This window comes from Dermochelys coriacea, chromosome 5, assembly GCF_009764565.3.
Source record: "Dermochelys coriacea isolate rDerCor1 chromosome 5, rDerCor1.pri.v4, whole genome shotgun sequence".
Taxonomy (NCBI): Eukaryota; Metazoa; Chordata; order Testudines; family Dermochelyidae; genus Dermochelys; species Dermochelys coriacea.
The window spans coordinates 126794782-126812766 of record NC_050072.1 but is presented as its reverse complement, the minus strand read 5'-3'; the positions used below and the strand labels follow the sequence as shown (position 1 = coordinate 126812766).

General features: G+C 42.3%; 1 protein-coding gene across 5 annotated transcripts in view; it reads right to left on the bottom strand.

Moving 5' to 3' along the window:
* Positions 1-17985, bottom strand: part of PAX5 (paired box 5) — a 238089-nt gene that overhangs the window by 205393 nt on the left and 14711 nt on the right. For 4 of the 5 annotated variants that reach the window (XM_038403330.2, XM_038403327.2, XM_038403328.2 and 1 more), the window contains exons 2-4: positions 14547-14712; positions 9322-9519; positions 3361-3425 (exon numbers count right to left, since the gene is read on the bottom strand). In XM_038403330.2, the coding sequence (XP_038259258.1) occupies positions 3361-3425; positions 9322-9519; positions 14547-14712 (429 nt within the window). The remainder of the gene's footprint in view (positions 1-3360; positions 3426-9321; positions 9520-14546; positions 14713-17985) is intronic. The other variant, XM_043514630.1, reaches the window with a different exon arrangement.

The following is a 17985-nucleotide window of genomic DNA, read 5'->3' as shown; positions in this document are numbered from 1 at the left end:
GTGGTTCTGGTTCCTGGCATCCCCTGTTCATGAAAATCACGGGCTGGCGGCAGTCACGGTTGGTCGTGCTGCCAAACCCAAGTGTTCAGAAAGCAGGAGTTGGGCCCCCAAAATCATTAGATTTACAAAATAATTTTAAAAAGTGGGGTCCTTTTTATTTGCCCCTGGGTGTTGGAGTATTGAGGGTTCAGGTCTCAACCTTTTCTCTCCCACCACGTGGCCTAGAAGCTTGTTAATGAAAGCTGCGGTTCTCAAGCCATAATCTGATTCCAGCAACTCAGACGTTCAGAAACAGACCAGATATTGTGAGAGTCATGATAAAATAGTCAGATTTGGCAGTGTTGCCACTGGACAGCTGCTGACACAGAGTTGTGTCATTGGTTCATTGCACTCCCTTGTCTGTCTGTCTCCATCTGTTCTCATCTTATTCTTCAAGTGTAACTTCTTTGGGACAGGGACCATTCCTCTCTCTGTGTTTGTACAGCACCTAGCACAATGGTCCCTGACTAGACTCCAATTAATAATAATAACAACTGCACTGTGCTTGTTTTATGAACCAGTGAGGGCCGTTCAAAAGCAGTCTCACTGCCACACCCATCAGACACCTTATATATGCACCTCACAAATGTCAGCGCTCAAGTTGTGCTTTATCAACCATTTATCTTTTTTTAATTGGCTCATTCTCTATACAATAAATGTAACGTTACATATCAAGCCACTAATTAAGAATCTAGTATGATGTGGAGTTAACCTTAAGCCACAACCCAAGATTGCTGATGTATTATTAGTGGGGGAACCACAGGGCTGGTAACCTAACCGTTGTAGTGCTTCAGTGAGCCTTTTGTATTAAACCCTTCATCCTGACTGCAACAGGGGAAGAGGAGTCATTCGCCTGCATTACACAGAATACTAAATAGGAGGAAAGTGTAAGGCAAGCGTCCTGCTACGGGAACCTTTCGAAGGATTACCAAGACCAGACGACATTGTCTAAATGTCTGGTTATCAGTTTACAGCTTTAAAGAGGTGGAATGGCTTTGGGTGGATAGGATAACCGTATTATAATAATGCTTAGCAATTAGAGATTGCACTTTATATCTTCAACATGCTTTGCGAGCACAAACTGATTAACCTTCCACACAACTCCTAGGAAGCAAGTAATTAAATAATAACATTCCCGGTAGGAAAACTGAGGCAAGATGGTTAAGTGATTTGACCAAGGATGCACATGGAATTAGTGCCCAAGCCAAGAGTTCGAATCCCAGCACTGACTGTGACCATAGGCACAGCACTTATCCTCCTTCCTCTGGTTTCCCCATCCACCCTCATATACACCCTGGCGTGTGGTAAGAATTAGTCAATATTCATGATTCGCTGCCTGGATTCTGTCAACATAAACAGGCAGACCCCAGGCTGCAGGTCCCTTGTGCTAGAGCAAGGAGGTAACAATCTACCTGCCCACAAGCATGGGTCTGCCAGGGGGCCTAGAGCCAAAGAGCACAGCACACAATGTGGGCAGGCCCAGCTGGGAAGAGGTTAGAGCTAATGCCCCCAGGAGCTGTCCAGGACATGACTTAAAGCTGCTTCCATTTGGCAGAACGTTCCCGGTAGGGCAGGTGGGGTACTGACCTGTCCTACAGGGAGTAGCATTAGTGATGGTCAATGTAAATTTGGAGCTGCCAGCGGTGTTGTTACTGTGCCCATATGGCCTCTTTCAGGTTCTCCATAGCTGACTCTCCATCCCTCCCTGGGGACAGGGAAGCGTGAGCATGCACACATCCTTTGGCCCAGGGCAGTGGGGTGGCATCCCCTCTCTGGATGCAGAAGGGGATGGGCTGTCACACTGCCATCCCACAGATGCTAATCCCAGAATGCCAGCAGGGAGAGTCAGCATTCTCTTTGTGCTCAGCGACCACTGCATCTGGATGAATCACTGAGCTTCCGTCTGTGCAGAGCAAAGCGGAGTCAGGATTTGCCCCTGTATTAACAAAGGCTCCTCCTCCATTAAGAGTTTTGCTATTGAGCTCACTGGTAACACAATCAAGCCTTAAACTATAATTCACGCTAGCTGCTGCTTTTCTTCATCAGAGGCTCTTAGAGTCACTTTCTTGATAATATGATTCTAAATGTTTAGATATAGCAGTACGCCCACAAGCTTTCCACCTGAGTCTCACAAAAAGCACCTCCCAGATATTTCTGTTTAACTTACAGCACTCCTGAGAAGTTAGCATTATCCCCATTTTACAGATGAGGACACTAAGGCAGAGAGTTTATGGACCAGATTCTGCTGCCTTTCCTTACATTGAGCAATAACTTATCCCACGAGGGCTACTTGCAGAATGAGGTACCAGACCCACAAACAAGGTGGCTTAATGGCAGTCCCATTTTGTAGCATTGGTGGTAATAGAACCCAGCTTGCCTAAGTCTTGTACCGTCACCCTAAGGCCATCTTCCCTTCCCTTTCCTCCATGGGACGCCTTGCTACTAAGAAAGCAAACCCAAGTTTAACCTCCTAAGGATTAGCTATAAAGGACAAATCTTGGTTCAACTGAAGTAAATAATGTCCACCGCTCACTGCCTTCATTGCATTCTGCACGTAAGGAGGCATGAATGCTGTGGGAAATGGAAATTTCAAATAAGGAATGCTCCACCTTATGTTTGGAGTGAACATGCCTACAAAGAAAGAATATGTGATATACATGCAGGTGCCTAAGACAATGTTTAGAGAGGTCAAAAATCTCCATGAACAAGAAAGTTGGACTGAGGCCACCAACTCCATTAACCACAAAAATGTGTTCATCGGGGTTGCTGTCTCCTGACATAAGTGGCATTGGAACTTGGCTAGAGCACGTTGCTCTGGCCTGAACATCTGCATTAGGAAGGAGAAGAGAAGAACAGGAGTAGAAAGTTTAGAAAGTTTTGGTACCTCTTCACTCAAGACTGCAAGTGCACAAAGAATTATAGAAGCGCTAGATGATGGAAGAAAAAAACACATTCAAAACTACTTACTGACTAATGATGCAGAAAATGTTATGAATAAGTAACCCTTTCTTGATTTATTACTTTAATTATCTGACATTCTATAGACCCCCATTAGTGGGGCTTTTTTGGTTTAGATTTCAATTTTCTGTCTCACGCTGAAAGCTATTTATCATAATAATCAGTAAAATTCAAACCCTTTTAGCAGTATTTATAAAATTCATTTACCATGTTCAGCCCTTGCAGAATGACAAAGAAGGTGCATTAGGACGTGTGCTGAAGTGTTTTATGCAGAATTATCTGTCCATAACAATGATTAAAAGTTCTTTAGAATATTTGTATTCCATTATATTATTTTTTTAACATAAAAAAAGTTTGACTTACCTATGCTGTGACTAGAGGCTGGGACCTGCTGGTTGGGTGGTTGCTGTACCTTAGTCCGTATGATCCTGCATGTAGTTGAAAAGAAACAAATGGCTCCTTACTATGAGGCATGCACACTGCAGAAACTGCAGGTAAATAATTGCAGTGCATGGAGAACATCAGAAGCTATTTTGTCCATTTAGGACACCTACATGGTAAAGGAAACATCTCTTCCTGTATTATTCCACTGAAGCATAGTAAAAGTTAGACAGCTGAGCAGATCTAAGGCTAAATTTTCAAAAGTGCCAAAGACCCTGATCCTCAAAGGCATTTAGGAACCTCTTTGAAATCAGTGTGAGTAAAGCATGTAAATACAGCTGAGGATCTGGGCCTAGGGGAGTTAGGAGCCCATGTTCCATTGAGATTTAGGCTCCTAAGCACCTAAGGTTTTCAGGTGCCTGAAAATTCAGGTAGATGCCTAGCTGGATTTTCAAAAGTGACCGGGTGCCAAACTCCCGTTGATTGCAGTAAGAGTTAGGCACCAACATATTTGAAAAGCCTAGTAGGCACCTATCACCTATCTTTGGGTGCCTAAATACCTTTAAAAATCTGGCCCTAAGTCACTTTTGAAAATGGGACTTACACTCCTAAGTCTCTGAGGCGTGTTTGAAGTTTTTACCCCAAATCAAATGGAACACTGAAAGCAACAAATCTTGGACCAAATGCAAGACATCAAAACTCAACAATTACCTTCTCATAATTGGACATTCACACCATCTTCTGCTCTCATTTACACCAGTGTAATCTGGAGTAACTCTATGAATTTCAAAGGGGTCACTCCCAATTTACACCAGGGTTCCCACTGAGCAGCATCTGTTACAGTTGTGCATGTGGTGACGAAAGATACAGAGAAATAAAAGAAAGGGTGTATGGTGGCTTTATGGAAAGGGGGCAGTCATCAAGAAAGGTAACAGGAATGCGTTGGCAAAAACTGCAGTGACAAGGTATTAACGGGAAAGACACAGGGTGTGAGCCTTCTCCCCATGACATAAATGGACGTTTTGCCATGAACTTCAGTGGAAGGAAAATCAGTCCCAAATACTAACTGTAGAGTAGTCTTGACTCAGCTAATACATAGTTCATTGACATGCTTCTCATAGTAGATGTTTATATTTTATGAACTATTTTGACAGCATGCTGTGGTGATGATTTCTCCTGGGGCTATTTAACAAGCTAGATTCCCAGTTTATGCCTTGCAATACACCATTTTTTTGCACATTGATATGTTCACCAAGAATGTCAAAACTTCATTCATGAACCGACTGTGTAAAGTTATCGTTGAGGTCTGCATTTGTGCGTAGAGCAAAAGGAAGAAGCTTAAAAATTATTCCCAGATCAGGGTTTTATCATTCAGAGTCCTTTTATGTAAAATTAGTTTTCTGCAGAATTTTTATCTGTTCCCACTAGTTCTTTTTCTATGATTTTACAACCATTCAGTAGTGACCATAATAGTAACAGCACATAACTCTTTATATAGGGAGTTTTTCATCAGAAGGTCGTGCTGCTCTTTACAAAGCAGATCAGTATCATGATCCCTGTTTTACAGAAGGGAAAACTGAGGCACAGAAAGGGGAAATGACTCACCTGAGATCTCCCAGCAGGCCAGTGAGAGAGCCAGGAATAGAATCCGGGTTTGGGTCTCTTGAGTCCCAGCCCCATACATTAGGCACTTGATCACACTGCCGCCCCATATTTCTCTACTGAGCAGAAATAGCTGATAAGATGTGCTCCCTAACGTAGGGACTGACTCCTTCCCTGCCTTTCCCATCTGGCCCAGAAAGCTGCAGAATGGGAAGCAGCCCCGGGTGCTGAGTGTGAATCACTACACTCCTGGTGGTGGGGCCAAGCTTACTCAGGGCCTGCCAGCATTCTTGTCCCCCAACAACAAGCCAGGCCTTTTGGAGCCGGGGCCCAATCCTGTAGTACTGAAGTCAGTGAGAGCTTTGCCACTGACCTGGGAGCAGGACTGAGCTCCTCAAGTGGATCCATCTGCATGAGAGGGAAGGGGAGGAAATAACACTTTACACAAGGATTTTGAGTTGTCAGAATGAATCGAGAGAATTCAGGGCCTTCTTATACGTAAATATCTTTATTTCTGGAGGGCTAGAGGATAATAAAGCAGCTGGTGAACATGCAGATTACATGAGTGAAGCTAATAATTCTGATTAATTAAACCTTATTGTCATGAATTGCTTCTGCTGAGGAGTATCATATAATTAATATTCATTAATATTATCAAGTATTGGTTGTATTAATTGAAGCGATCCCAAATTCTGAATTCTATTCTATCCAGGTTCCTATCCTTGGCTCATCACTATAGTATCTGAGCACCTTCCAGTCGTGCATTAATCAATGTGACAGACACCTGCCAGGTGTTATTGGAAGGCACGCTGTACTAGGAGGCATTCAGCTGTCCTGCGGTGATGAGCACGGGATAAGAAACTGCATCGGCTAGAATGCATAGCACGCAAGCCAGCTCCCCAGTGCAGCTCTGTCTTCACTGCAAGCAGCACTGGGCTGGTTCCTTAGTACCTCCCTCCCTCCCATGAAGCAGGGAGGCCACAAGGAGTGGAGATGTGGCATGACTCCCCTCCATTTATTTATGTGGGCTGTGCAGCCACTGCATATAACTACTTATGTCACAAACCAGGAGCAAGAGCTCTTACTGAACAATTTCCGATGGGGATCAAAAGTCAATGGATAGAGGGTTACATTTTAAAAGCACCTATGTGATTTATAAGCCCATTTTCAACCCCACTAGGCACCTGTTTGCATCTTTAGGTGTCTCAATACGTTTAAAAATCTCCCCCAAGTCACTTTGGAAAATGTTCCTAAGTCATTTAAGTGCTTTTGAAAATGTTACCCTGTGTTAATGTTACTGTGCCCTGTGTACAGACATACACATGTAGGTATGTAATGTGCATGAATGTATACTATATCTGTCCCACCCTGCCCTGCATCTGCACTATGGCGCTCTGCTCGGGTTGATGGTTTTCACTATTAAATTCTGTGCTTTGCCTTCTTAGAATGTGGGAGTTGTTCTTTGCCAAGGGCTAGAGAAAAGCAAATCCTGCGTGTAATAATTAAAACTAAATGGAGACTTTCACATCACCTTATGTATGTGCACCAGCACCATGGCTCCTGTTCTGGAGCTGGGGTCAGAGACTGCTATGGACTGTAGGTCACATGCAGTGGAATGTCAGATAATCATCCTCTGGCTGAGTAGTCTTCCCACAGCGTTCTCAGACACACACACACACCCCCGCAACTGGATGATCTGCTTTTAAAGGGACAGACCCAGCAAACCCAGTGACAACATTAGTCCTTAACGACATGAGACGTCCATTGACTGCAGTGGGACTACCTTAAGTGAGCAAAAATGTGCAGGATTGGACCCTACTGCCCCAACACAGCAGAGCATTTAAGTATATGCTTAACTTTAATCCCATGCTTGCGTCCCAGGGAGCGCAGAGCTGAATAGGAACGGACTGCAGAACTGGGACCTCATGTATTTGGAGTAGATTCTCGGCTTATTACTATATGTAGGGTTTTTCTTATATGCAATTGCAAGTCCTGAACAGCAGGATGGGACTGTAAGGTAGCAAAAACGATTCTTCACAATAAAACAAACTAATGCGAAAAGCTTGAACATGTTTCAAAGGGAGGTTCTGAGCCACAACTGCAGATGGATGAAAAAGGATGATTTCCACTAAATGGGGTGACTTCCAAATCCCAGAACAATTTTTTAACATGTAAATGGGATCACTCCTTGATATTATTGGTATGAGAACTACACTGGGGTGGTAGAGAAGGCAACAAAAGAGTGAAATGTGAAAACTGGATTAAAACATGCGAGAGGCCTGGTTACGTTGTAATCTCTTTAGGGCAGGGAGTGTCTCTTGGTTATGTGTTTGTAGAGCACCTAGCACAATGAAGACCTGGCCCCAAGGTGCAATAATTAAAAATAATAATCATGCTACCAATGAAGACAATGGCAAGACTCCCATGGATTCCAGTGGGAGTGGAGCTGGCCTTCGGTTATCTGAGGACACCATAGTATTAAGGTTTCAGAGTAGCAGCCGTGTTAGTCTGTATTCGCAAAAAGAAAAGGAGGACTTGTGGCACCTTAGAGACTAACAAATGTATCTGAGCATAAGCTTTCGTGAGCTACAGCTCACTTCATCGGATGCATTGATTTTCTTTCGGCCCCTGGTTTCTGTTTTGTTTCTCAAACTAAACTCTTTCTTGCCAAAATCTGTAAATCTCTCAGTATTACTGAATGCTGCTAGGATTTCATTCCAGTTAGGAAACTGCTGACAGCATTAAACATTTTGAATTGTCTACCCACTGTCTTTGCACTTATTCCTATAAATCTGTCACATAACATTCGATTAGGAGGTAAAGGGCCACCCACTATTTTTCATGTTATCATGTCAGAGATTATTAATGCATAAGGGGCAATTCCACAAGGGCATCCAGGTTGGGATCCCCAAACAGACATACAAAATAATATGGCGTCTCTTTATTACATGACCATAGACATACATGGAAATTTAGAGTTAGCTGCATTCTGGGGATTTGGATGAAATTGCATGAAATCTATCTTGATTTTTAAAACCACACACATACACACAATGGAATCACAGCCCCACACAGTCTTTGAATTTAAATGTAAAAGGGTTTTATGTATACACCCTGTATTGTCAACTATGAAGAACCCTCTGAGAATAATACCGCAGAGGATGGAGGGCTGTTGCTTACCATCTAGAATGTTTAGGGGATTCAGAGTAGCAGCCGTGTTAGTCTGTATTCGCAAAAAGAAAAGGAGTACTTGTGGCACCTTAGAGACTAACAAATTTATTAGAGCATAAGCTTTCGTGAGCTACAGCTCACTTCATCGGATGAAGTGAGCTGTAGCTCACGAAAGCTTATGCTCTAATAAATTTGTTAGTCTCTAAGGTGCCACAAGTACTCCTTTTCTTTTTAGGGGATTCGTATCCCTTCCATTAAACACTTGTTACTGCCTTTTGTAACTTTTCACAAGATGTTTCTCAACACTGTCATGATGAACACTCGTTTTTCTCTTCGATGTGAGCTAGTATCTCATCCATCGAGCGAGAGAGTGTAGGTTTCCAAAATAGTTCTGGTTAAGATTCATTTAGGTGGAGCACTTTAAAAAAAGTAATTATACTTTGTACCTCTACAGGGCCCTAATCCTGTGTCAATGAGAGTCAATAGCAAAGCTCTTGTCATGCAGGATCAGCCCCCATGGTAGTACCTTGCATGTGAGGTTCTTAAAGTTCTTTTAAAAATTAATTAACTCCCAAAACACCCCTCTGGATAGGTACATTTACCACTCATTTTACAGGTGGATAATTGAGGCATGTAAAGGTGGATAATTGAGACCAGATTCCATCAGCCTTACTCATGGTGAGTAGTACCTTACCCCACTGAACATGAATCTGGCCTAAGGGAATCCAGAAATGCTGACATGCTCTAACCACTAGACCTCACTCTTCCCACCCTCCGCTGAATCTGAATTCAAAGCTTTTTTAGATTACTGGTAGTCCAGGTGGTTGGTGGTCTCGACCTTATCCCTAGGGAACATTTGTACCCTGAAATCTCTTGCTGCTGAATCCAACCCTGCGAGCAGTCTCCATTGGAATCAGCATGGGACTTTAACAGCAAAAGAAGGCAGGTCGGGATGGGATGCAGCAGCCAGGCTGCGTGGTGAGAGCAGTTGTTCATAAGAAACCACACACTTGCCTCTGTGCTCAACTACTGGCCTTCAGGGCTGCCCAAGTCATCCAGAAAACAAACACAAAGCGGATTATTTGCAAATGCCCCGGGAAGAACCCAAATGAGGAGATGCTGCAAATTCCAGCCATGAAAGCAGCTGACCAGTGCTGTTCAAATCTGTACCTGTTAATTGAGCTGACGCTGGGTACAGTGTCATTGTCACACACTCGCTCGGCTAGAAGTCTATCCCTGATCTCCCAGGCAAACATGGTGGGATTTTGGCGTTTATACTCTGCAATTTTTTCGACGACTTTGGGTGTGGCGACCTTTGGTTTGGATCCTCCAATCACTCCAGGCTTAATGCTCCCAGTCTCATAGTACCTGGGAGAGACAAATCCAAGACAAAGCTTTAGTTACCAAGAGTTGACAGACAGGAAGGCTGCAGATTTACAGTGTGCAATATTTTAGTGCAACACATCTCCAGTCTCTTCTAGGATACATCTGCCCTTTCACTCACACTTCCTGGCTACGTAGTACATTATCTCCCCAATGGATTAATTTATAGTAATTGAAAATGGGCCCTAGTATAAAACATATATTTTTCCATAACAGCAAGACAATAGAAACAATGCAAGATTAAAGGGCATGCTGAGTTCCTAAATTAACAGGAAATGTGTGTTATTAATCAGAGGTAGGGGTAATAATAGAAACAAATCACATTCAGCACCATTATTTTTGTACTGAACTCTTTTGTAATAAATTACTGTTTAGAGGGAAATTCGCCTTCATTAATGTAAATGCCTTGTCATCACTTCACACCCATATGAAGGCCGGGTAAAGTAGTATCATGACAAATATTTGTAGAGTAAATTTGAAGTAAGTATGCAGGTATAAAATTTTGTTATATTCTCTTTTCCTGGGAGCTATGGTTTCAATATCCAGTTCTTAAGGAGCAAACAAATATTTCCTCATCACTATTCTCAGAAGAAAGTAGTGTGGTTGGTTTCTTTAAATTCATAGGGCCTGATACCATAACCCTTGCCCACAAATTGCTCTATGACATCTGTGAGATTACTCATGTGATTAAAAATTATTCCAATCAGACAGAGTGGTAGGATCAGGCCCTTTAACAGAATTGTATTAAAGACACTGACAGCTGTTCAGCTGGTGTAAATGGGACCAACTCCACTTCCTTCAGTGGAGCTGCAACAATTTATTCCAGCTGGGAACCTGACTCTTTTTTTCTTTTTCTTGAAAAAAAAGCTTGGAAAATATAGTAGAACCTCAGAGTTACAAACACCAGAGCTACAAACTGACCAGTCAACCACACACCTCATTTGGAACTGGAAGTGCACAATCAAGCAAAAGCAGACAACAAAAGCAAATACAACAATGTACTGTGCTAAATGTAAAAAATAAAGGGAAATCAGCATTTTTCTTCTGCATAATAAAATTTCAAAGCTGTATTAAGTCAATGTTCAGTTGTAAACATATGAAAGAACCATAATGTTTTGTTCACCGATATAAACATTTCAGAGCTACGAATAACCTCCATTCCCAATGTGGTCATAACTCTGAGGTTCTACTTCAGCAGTTCTCAAACTTCATTGCACTGCAACCTCCTTCGAACAACAAAAATTACTATACAACCCCAGGAGGGGGGACCGAAGCCTGAGCCAATGTGAGCCCCACCACCCTGGGCGGCGGGGGAGGGACCCAAAGCCCGAGCCCCACTGCCGCGTGCAGGGCCAAAGCTGAAGGCCTAGGTCTTCAGCCCCAGGCAGGGGGCCCGCAACCTGAGCTCTGCCACCCAGGGTTGAAGCCATCAGACTTCAGCTTCGGCCCCAGGCCCCAGCAAGTCTAACAGCCCTGGTGACCCCATTAAAACAGGGTCACAACCTACTTTGGGGTCCCGACCTATAGTTTGAGAATGGCTGTTACTGTACTGCTCAAAGTGGGAGTCTTGTTCTGTCCACAGAGGACCAAGAGGAAACCTAAGGAAGAAGACAACTTCCCTAAGTGCTAAGCCTAAAAGTTGTGCTGAAAGTGATGATGTTGTTCTGGCTGTGTAAGTCAATGATGCTGTGCACTTTTTTATAGTTTTTGATTTTCTAAGAACAGATAACAATAAGCCCAGAACTAACAGCAGAGAGACTGATACTTTCTTCCCTATCAGACCTGATTCTATAAGCCCTTTGTGCTTAGAGCTCCCATTTCTTTATGTGTTCTCCATACAGGGACACCTTGCCTGGCTGAATCATCTTTAGAAGCCTAAACTTGCTCATTGACCTTGGCACATCCCATATTTTTAGCAGGATCTATATTAGAACCCACCCAATAAAAACATAAGTTCACATGATATATTTTCTCTGCAGCTATTTGACATCTGTGTTGTCTGCTGGAAAATGAATCTCCTAAAATCTCTCTGATGCAAAAGAGCATGATCATGTTATGGGACTGAAGTCTGTGTATCAAGGGCAGTTGCACTTATCAAATTTCTTCTGCATTACAGGTTTAATTGTCCTGCGGGCACTCTTTTTTCAGAGCCTAAAAAAATCCCTTTAATGGGAGTGACAAGATGATGTTTGCACCTGGGTGAATGATGAAATAATTGCGAAAACATATTTACACGATGCACTTAAAAAAATCATGCATATGAAAAATGACCATGCAGACCAGACCTTGTAACCCTCACTTATGGCATCCCTTCAATGGGTGAATGCTCCAGAACTGGGTTTGGGTAAGCTTAATGCTGCTTTACTAACTGCTCACAATTTTCATGGGGCAAATAAAAAATGGCAGATTTTATAAAAATTCCTCTGTGTAATCAGTCTCTCTCTCGCTCTCTTTTGGGCCTGCACACATGCACGATCACTGGTTATTGTTCCTTGTTTACTGCTGCCTCCAGTTCTGGAAAATCTAGGCAACAGGAAAACAGGCAACTGACAAGCAGTTAGGTGATGCATTTTTGGACTCTGAGACAGACAGGACCCTATGCTGCTGGGTAACAGTTTTGCCTCATTGAAGGACATTGGCATAGAGGGTAAGGGCCTGATCTGAACCCCATTAAAATCAATAGAAAGATTCCAATGACTTTAAAGAGCATAAAATCAGGCCCTTACAGAATCAGCCCCGGGGAACAACTTAATCCCAATTTCCCTGTAAAACTGGGATAACCATAGAGTGCCATAACCATAACCAAAGTGCAACCTGCAGGCCAACTAAACCTATAGAATTCCATAGGGCACTCTTCCAGTCTGGTTAGTCTCATCTTTAACTTGGGGCGTGGCCCACAGAGACTACAGCTCCCACAATGCAATTCTCCCTCTCAATCTGGCCACAACCCCGCACTAAAGATGAGGGCAGCTGCAATCTGCTAGATGTTATGCAAATTAGATCCTGCCCTTGAGCTCCAGGCAGGTTGCCAATTCTCCCCTCAGATGGGCACAGGGCAGTCGCCCCTGCTGTAATGCTCCGTGAGCGATCAGCTACAGTCAGCCTCCTTCTGTTGCCATCCAGACCATCGCCCCAAAGGCTCACATTTATTTCTTTGAACGTTTCATGTTTTTTCCAACATTTGACTAAAAACAAGCGGATTCAAAAACTTTCAGTTCCAGAATTTGGAATCAAATTTGGTGGATTTATGTGATACATTCGTATTTTTTTCCCCACAGGCAGCAGCTCCAATTACAGTAACATTTTACCCACAATAATTATTAGTTATGAAAATAATGAGCTATGAAATTCCAATTTATTGTGGACAACTTAAATGACAAAACTCCAGAGCTGCTCTCTGAGCTCCATAATGCAAATATATCTAATGACAAATCTATTCAAATCTGAAACAGTAAAGTGGTTGGACTTTTCCCCTGTAGTTGCCTATTTATTAGCTTTGCACTGATACTAATAGAAATGGTTTGTAAATCGGCTAGAGTGGTAGGGTGTCACAAATAGGACCAGCACTCAGAAAAGATTCAAAGATCAAACAGAATGGAGCAGCCTGTGGTAGGCAGGAAAGTCCCATATAAAACACAAGAAAAGTCTCTCTCAGAAAGAGAAAAAATATGTTTACATGTCCTTTCACTTATATCAGTGTAAAATCCAGGGTAACTTCGTTGAGTTCCAATGGAATTACACTGGAGTAAAACTGGCATGTGAGAAAAGAACCAGGTCTACTGGATTTCTGGGACCTTCTGTGCATACATTATGACTGTCTCCTGTGGCATAATAGCAGCAATGTGAATAAGACTGTAGAGAAGATTTACCAGTAGAGACAATGGGTCTCATGGAATAACGGGGAACAAATCCTTAGCTTTGCCAGATTAATTTCATTTTGAGTACTGCATTTGTCCATGTGGGACTGCTGCTGCAGTTATTTCAGGGGGAAGAGTCTATGTACACTGCTCAACAAATGTTTGCTCTAACAATCTTTATAACTACAGTCTGACCAATAAAACAGATCAATTAAAATTGAGAGGGAAAAGTGAAGGTCAAAATGTGACTAATACCAGTGGAATGCAAACAATGAAGTTAATTCAATTGTTAATGCTCAGTAAACATTTAAAAAACTTCTCTGAGTTATAAGGAGAAAATAGAAGGTAATAGAAAAGTGTGGCAGGTAAAAGTTCCCAAGATACATGCGTTCTAGTGCATTTAAAATCAGGGATATCTGATATTCAGATTTGTGCACAAGGAGTTAAAATGCAGTGATGACTTTCCTGAATCTAAAACAAGTTCAAAACCAAATTTGGACATGATAGACACCTTTTTTTTTAATGTACTATAGTTATACCACTTTGAGCATCTCCAATCAGAACAGATGGCTACTCTCAAAGTACAGAAATTAAGAAAGTTAATGATTACTTATGGTACTGTGTGTTCTAATTAGGAATATATCTTATTACAAGAATAAAACAAGCCTTAAAATGAAATTATTGTGACAAATTTCCAAAGAGGCCATGTAAATGAGTGTGCTGACTGACAACTGCTTTGGTGGCTTTCGGTAGTGAAATTACGTGCTAAAAATAGAATGTTCTTTAGAAAACAAAAGGGACAGCTTTCACCGTCAGATTCATAACTTCTGGTTTTTCCATTTTACTGCAAATGACTCACAGATTTGTCCATTTTTCAGTGCACACAGGTGCAGGAAACTTAGACCACATGGACCATCCCTCCTCTTCATTTCTTTAGTTATTTGCAAGAATTTTTGGTGAAGTAAATAAACAAACAAATCAATCAATCACTTTCCACTTTCACTTCCCAGGTCAGACATCTTAAATTGTGACTGACTGATCCTATACCATCTCCTGTCATTCTCGGTCATTTCCATCAGTCTCCATTTGACTTGTTTCTTGTTTCATAATCTTTGATCCAGTGTTTGATATTTTCCTTTACAGAAACAAAGTTACCTGCCAAGAATTTTGCTGACACAACCATGGCTGACCCGGAGCTGCCTGGAGATGTCACACGGCCTGACACCTTGGTGGGCAAGTTCCACAATCCTTTGGCGGACAACATCAGGGAGTGGACGACCATTCACAAAAACACCCCCTAACTGATTCACTCCTCCATGTCCTGAAACACATGGGAGAAAAAAAAAACAAGCAGAAAAAAACATAGTTGGAAGACACTTCTCCACTGCAATCTTGCTTAACCACAGATTCCGCCTTCATAATGATCAGCCTCACTCCTCGACAAGAGTTTAAGCATTTTCAAATTACTAATCATCACTTACTGCCATGGCAGGAAGAATTTTAAAAGTCGAAACCTAATTCTGTTCACACAGCAATTTCACACCAATGTAACCCCCTAGCTTCAATGGAGTTCCTCCTGATTTAAGTGACATCGAAATCAGGCCCCTAGTTTGTAAAACAGCCTTTCAAATTACATTTTTTGGCCCAGACCAGTAGTACTCAAGCAATATCTCCCCTTGAAACCAGTGGGAGATGTTGCCTGAGTAAGAATTGCTTGGGTAAGCCCTGTAGCTGCATGGTTAAAAGGTGAACTTTAGTCTCCCTACAAATATGAGGCTGTGTTCAAATAAGACTTGGACCATTTTCCTTATAAATTTAGTTTAATTCAGTCAGAAAAGGGTTGCACTGAATTTAATGATCGTTTACTTCCCCCCAAAAATGATTGCTTAATGCTTAATTTAATCAAAAGAGGAAAAATATGGAATGGCTTTTGCTGTTACAATTTACAGCGGCCTCTCCAGACATTATGGTCCCACAAATGAAATGTGAATGCTTAGCCCACACGTATATATTATTCTTTTTCTTGCAGATTTGCAGTGTTCACCTTTAGCAAGGTGAATCATATATCTGATGTGAAATGGGACCCAGCTAGATGCGTAGCAGCTAAACTGTGTAAAACCAAGGAACATGTAATAATCCCATATAGCAAGAGACGAAATACAATTAATTCTCAAATTGTTAATCATCCAAATATAACAGAGAACTGGTGAAACTGAAAACAAATTATAGCAAGAGACAACCCTGTTGCCAAAACTGGAACAAAAAAGTAGTAAGAAAAATCTCTATTTACAGGGAACTTGGACTGTACAGAATAAGCTGACAGGTCAAATGCCCCAGTGCTTAAAAAAAGCAATTGTATAAGCTATTTTTATTTAAATCCTGTCATTTCCCATTGATAAACTACTGTCAAACTTTGTAAACACCTTCTAAAACTGTCAGCACACATCATGAATCCACATAAAATATTTGATTACTAAAGCCAGTTTAAGCCTACACAGAGCAGCCAGTCACTGAAGTTTCTTGTCAATTTCAGAAGTGAACCTTTTTTTCAGCACACCAGATCTTAGTGGAAGCTTCAGGTTCAAGGTGTTTCTGCTCCAAAAATAAGTTTATTCAGAGCATATCAAGAGAAGTCTGAGAATAACCTTGTGCTGCATTTTCCAGAGTAAACCATCCCAGCATTGTAGGGTTACAGAGCCTATCTGTTTTGATTCTGAAATTCTTTTAAGGCCAGAAAAATAATGTCCTTGTTGCTTTTAATACCAAAAAACAGGTACAGCTCCACTTAACTGAAACAAACTAGCCTTTGGTTCCTTAGCAATTTCAATTATATTAAATTATTAACATCATATTTCATTTTAAAAAGGCAGAGCTCTTTAGCTTTTCATCTAGAAAAGCAATTCAAAGTAGAAGAAAGAAAGAAAGAAAGAAAGAAAGAAAGAAAGAAAGAAAGAAAGAAAGAAAGAAAGAAAGAAAGAAAGAAAGAAAGAAAGAAAGAATCTTGATACTGAAAGCTAAGACTTTGTTTGGGAAAGGGTTTTAATTTTGTAATTATTCCCTCCAAATATTACAAGTTCGATGTTTTGTAGGCATCCAGCTCTCCAAGATTCAAAGGGTCCTTAATGCCCTAGAACAATTTGCCTTCTGGATGGAAAATTAAACAAAGGGCCCCTCTGTTGTGCGGTTCTCTTTGCTCCAAGTTCGCGACCAGCCAGGCTCGCTTGCTCGCCCAGCAACAGCCGCGGAAGCTGTGGGTCACCAGCGGAGTGGGAATGCTCTCCCCCACTTCAGCAGGGTCAGGGGGTCAGCTACCTACATGTCCTGACAGCTCTCCTCGGCGAAAGTGACACCCTGATCGAGTTGAACTTCCCTAGCAACTTCGATGGCAGGTAGTAAGGCCACGCGGTCAGCCATCCGCATTTCCCCCAAACAGCCAAAAATCAACGCCTGCATGAGTTTCCCGGGGTTCGTGTCACGTGTAAACATGATTATTAAAATACAGGCGGGGGGAACGTCATGCGTTGATATTTGTTGTCAATAAATATTGGATGTGACTTAAAATCGGTCATTCTCTAAAGGGAGTTATATTCCTCTCACTGGGGGGGGGGCACAAAAACTGCATAACAAAGATCTCTCGGCGGGTGAATAGCCCCAAACTGTTGCTGTATCAGACAGCCCCCAGTTTGGCTATGGGAGATTCAAACGCCTTAGAGTCACAACAAAAATGTACCGCACGCCCCACCAACCCGGACTTTCCCTCCAAGAGGACAGAATTATTGCAGCTGCTGAATAACAAAGATGTAGCGATAAATCATCAAGCACTAGTCAGTGGCTTTATTAAAATATATATATATAACACTGGCCACCCATGGGGCGAGCTTTGTGCTGAGGAAGAGATTTCTGAACCTGGGTAGGGTTGGATCCTTCTGGATGGCTAACAAAGGGAAGCTGCGCTATGCTAATGACCAGGCAAATTAGCCAACAGTTTGAAAATCTCTGTATTCTCCGTACAGCTCTAAAATACTGCTGGAGGCAAACGAACGCCCCACGTTGGTTCTGATGCGAGGTCTTAACAGCCAGGGAGCTCGCCATCCCCACTGGCCTTTCCAGGCGATGGAGACCAGGGCTCAGCAGTGATATTAACCAGCCCAGGCTCTGGGATGCTGCTGCCTTTTCAGCTAGGGTCACTGTGCAGAGCAAATTGCTCAGCCGGTGTGGATTGTGCTCCCTGCATTGGTGTGCTGGAGCAGGAGAGGTTAAATTACGTTAAAATCATCTGCAGCCGGGTAAAAGAGCATCCCAGAGCCTTTTACGGGCAGCTAACGGGCCTTCGGATTTGTACCATTCATCTTCTGGTTGGAGAAATGTATGGGATGGGAAAGGAATAACTAGTTCAAATGAAAGGAAAACGATCCATCCGTGGGGATGCCTTCTCCTCTTCCACTGCATTTGTCCCCATTATCACCTGCTCCTCTGGCTAGCAGATGGAAGTTCTCACTGAAGGAAGGCAAAAAAAAAATGCTTTTAAAAATCAGATCTTCTTTCCTGCCGCCAATCAACCTGCAGAACCACCAGAGCAGATTTCAGGCCACCC